General features: G+C 35.5%; 2 protein-coding genes across 2 annotated transcripts in view; one reads left to right on the top strand and one right to left on the bottom strand.

Moving 5' to 3' along the window:
• Nucleotides 1-401, bottom strand: part of LOC105314595 (solute carrier family 17 member 9-like) — a 5,051-nt gene extending 4,650 nt beyond the window's left edge. Inside the window, exon 1 of the mRNA XM_020003082.1 lies at nt 140-401. Within this exon, the coding sequence (XP_019858641.1) occupies nt 140-319 (180 nt within the window). The 5' untranslated portion in view covers nt 320-401. The remainder of the gene's footprint in view (nt 1-139) is intronic.
• Nucleotides 402-443: 42 nt separating this feature from the next.
• LOC109586858 (uncharacterized) lies at nt 444-2,845 on the top strand. Its single transcript, XM_020003087.1, has 5 exons — nt 444-845; nt 1,986-2,087; nt 2,311-2,598; nt 2,690-2,731; nt 2,776-2,845. The coding sequence occupies exons 1-5, from the start codon at nt 515-517 to the stop codon at nt 2,823-2,825; spliced, it is 813 nt and encodes a 270-aa protein (XP_019858646.1). The 5' UTR covers nt 444-514; the 3' UTR covers nt 2,826-2,845.
• The last annotated feature ends 28 nt before the right edge of the window (nt 2,846-2,873 follow it).

The raw sequence follows: 2,873 nt of genomic DNA, 5'->3' as shown, positions 1-2,873 counted from the left end.
AATAGTCAATGGGAGAAGTGGATGTAAAAAATACAACTATTCGTATTATTGATTGCCACACCCACAATAATTAAAATAATTAAACTATAAAACCCAAAAGAGGAGGAGTTACTAATGAGAGTCTCCTCCCATCACTTACACACGTTCTTTTATTCCAGTCAAATTCTGAGGCCATTTCAACTATAGATACAGAGAGGGAGGACCTGGCAGCATAAATAAGTATTGAACATATAAATAATACTAGTATCCAGAGCCTTCTCTCCCTCTCAGACCAGTGGAGGGGCTGACCAATATCACCTCCGCTTTTATGACTAGCCATTGACTGCAAGAGAGGAGGAACAAACCTCTATTGTACAAAACTATGCACAAATTCAACAGCAAGATGGCGCCCGTTTAATCGTAGAGCTAAAGGGTTAATTGGAGGGTTAAATAAAGTAAACCCCATCATACCATAAGTACCAACCTTCAGCTTCGTTATCTCGTTGATCTTGCTTGCTCCTCGTGTGTTTTTGTGATGGCGGAGGATAAAGCTATAAAGAAAGCAGCCCAAGACTCCATTTCACGCAATAATCACACTCTATCGGAAGCCCTACAAAGTTCTTCAACTATTTTTCAGCAAGTAGTCGAGAAATGTGCCGCACAGAAGATCATATCACCGGGAGAGAAGAACACTTACCTTGATACTTTTACTGGGCAGTCTTTAGCGCACAGAACGAGCCAGCTCGTTTCAAATCTTCAGAAAACAGTTGGTGTGGTGCCCAATACGCTGGATGATATCCTCTGTATATTTCACGAAAGTGAAAATCTTGTTGTCCAGGAAGCAGCTAAAACTATAGCAAAGGATTGTAAGTTTTATCGTATTAACGTATTATTATCGTATTAAGTATTATAATGGCACAGGGACTTTTGGCCAATTTTTTATAAAGTATTCGTAAAAAATCTAATTTGACTGGAATCAGCTCAAACTTTCTAGACAACATAAGTGCATGTAGTGCGTCATTAAAAATTATAAAAATAGAGAATTTTCTCCTTTTCATTTTGGCAAAATTTGGTCCATGATCCTGTACTATGGTATAGGGACTTTGTCCCAATTTTTGCATAACTTTTAAAATTCGTAAAAAATTAATTTTGATCGGAATCATTTCTACTCAACATAAGTATGTGTATACATGTATGTATAGAGCGGTTTCATATGACGTCACAGCGTGCGTCATAATTACTTCCGCATGGCAAAATGGCTACTGTGCCATTCATTTGTACAGCGCTATAAACTCTTTTGGCAGGCTTCCTTAACTATGAGCATGGCTAATTCATGCTGCTCTTTCATTTTCCCGGACTCAGGGATGCAAAGGAAGCAAAAAGTCCTCGGATAGAGAATCAGTGAAGCGGCCAAAGTGAACACAGCATTGCCTTGTTACTCCTGTAATTATTGCTATCGCTACTTTCTTGCTTACTACTGCTTTAGTTATACTCCTTTTCTGCCTTGTGCTGTATGAAAGAAGTTCTAGAAGAAGCAACTTTACTGCTGTAAACGAATGAGGCTCATTAATTTTTGCCATACGGAAGTAATTGTGACGTCACTGCAACCGCTCTATTGGGAAAATTATAAAAATGGAGAATTCTCTCTTTTTCAATTTTGGCGAAATTTGGCCAAGACCATGTTCTAGTATAGGGACTTTTATTCGATTTTGGATTAATTTTAAAAATTTGTAAAAAAATTTAGGAACAAGCTCAAGCTTTTTATGCAACATAAGAACACGTCTAGTCATGATGTGAACAAGGAAATTGACCACTTTATTTTGTTTTAAACTGGGATCTGTTCAGTTTGGATTATAATAAATTTTGTGAGTAAGTTTTAGAAAAAAGAACTACATGTGCCAGTACTATGTGCCAAATTCGTCCTGCCAAATTTCCATGTATTGTTACACTCTATTATTTTCACCGTTAAACGTACCTTTATTTTTTGTATTTTTTGTAAATTGTAGATCAATTCAGTTTGCCTAAGTATAGAGGTCTCACTTGCTCTCAACAACAGCCTTCACCTCCTCCAGCAGTAGCTTATACTGGAACAAGACCAGCAAGACAAGGTATGTACACAGAATAAATGTATACCATAGAAGTGAAATATTTTATTGCCCTTATTATTTATTTTCTAAATTTTTATGTGTTTTTTATTGTATGCTTTACATGTGAGTTACTATAAATTAATATAACTAGCAAAAAATTAACTGGCATTTAATTTTACTTTTTTCTTTAATTTTAACATTAAAGCCACCTTTAAAACATTCCACTTTTACTAACTACCTATAGCATCTCAGAGTACACTGACAATCAGAAATCTAAAAGATGTGCTCAATGATCTGAGGGATGGAGATTTTAATGACAGAAGCTGGCATAGTCTTGGAGTGGAGTTAGGATTACGCTCTCGTACTCTGAACAATATCAAATCGGATAATTCTGAAGCTGAAGCATGTCTCAAGGCTTGCATTTCAAAATGGTTGAGTAGGACGGACGATGTTGATGATAATGGAGGAGCAAACTGGAGCACATTGTGTAATGCAATAGAAAGGATCAGTGAAACAGGAGCTCATTTTATCAGTTAGTGAATGAAAATATTGTTCACCTAAAGTCTCTTTTTACTTTTTAAGTGAAATTTTTTAATTATGTGCACAAATTTTTTTTATAACAGGAGACCGACACAATATAATGACATCGCAACCAGTTGAGCAAAGTATGTATATTACAGTATAATTTATTTATGATTTTACATTATAGTAAATTATCAAGACCATTCTGAGCCATCGCCAATTACAGGTACTATGTAGTTTATGCATGTACATGTATTTTTAGTTATTTTGTCAAATTAATGCCTT

The sequence above is a fragment of the Amphimedon queenslandica genome, unplaced genomic scaffold (genome assembly GCF_000090795.2).
Source record: "Amphimedon queenslandica unplaced genomic scaffold, v1.1 AMPQUscaffold_12761, whole genome shotgun sequence".
NCBI classification, from domain to species: Eukaryota; Metazoa; Porifera; class Demospongiae; order Haplosclerida; family Niphatidae; genus Amphimedon; species Amphimedon queenslandica.
The sequence above is the reverse complement of the archived record's forward strand: the minus strand, read 5'-3'. Positions and strand labels throughout refer to the sequence as shown.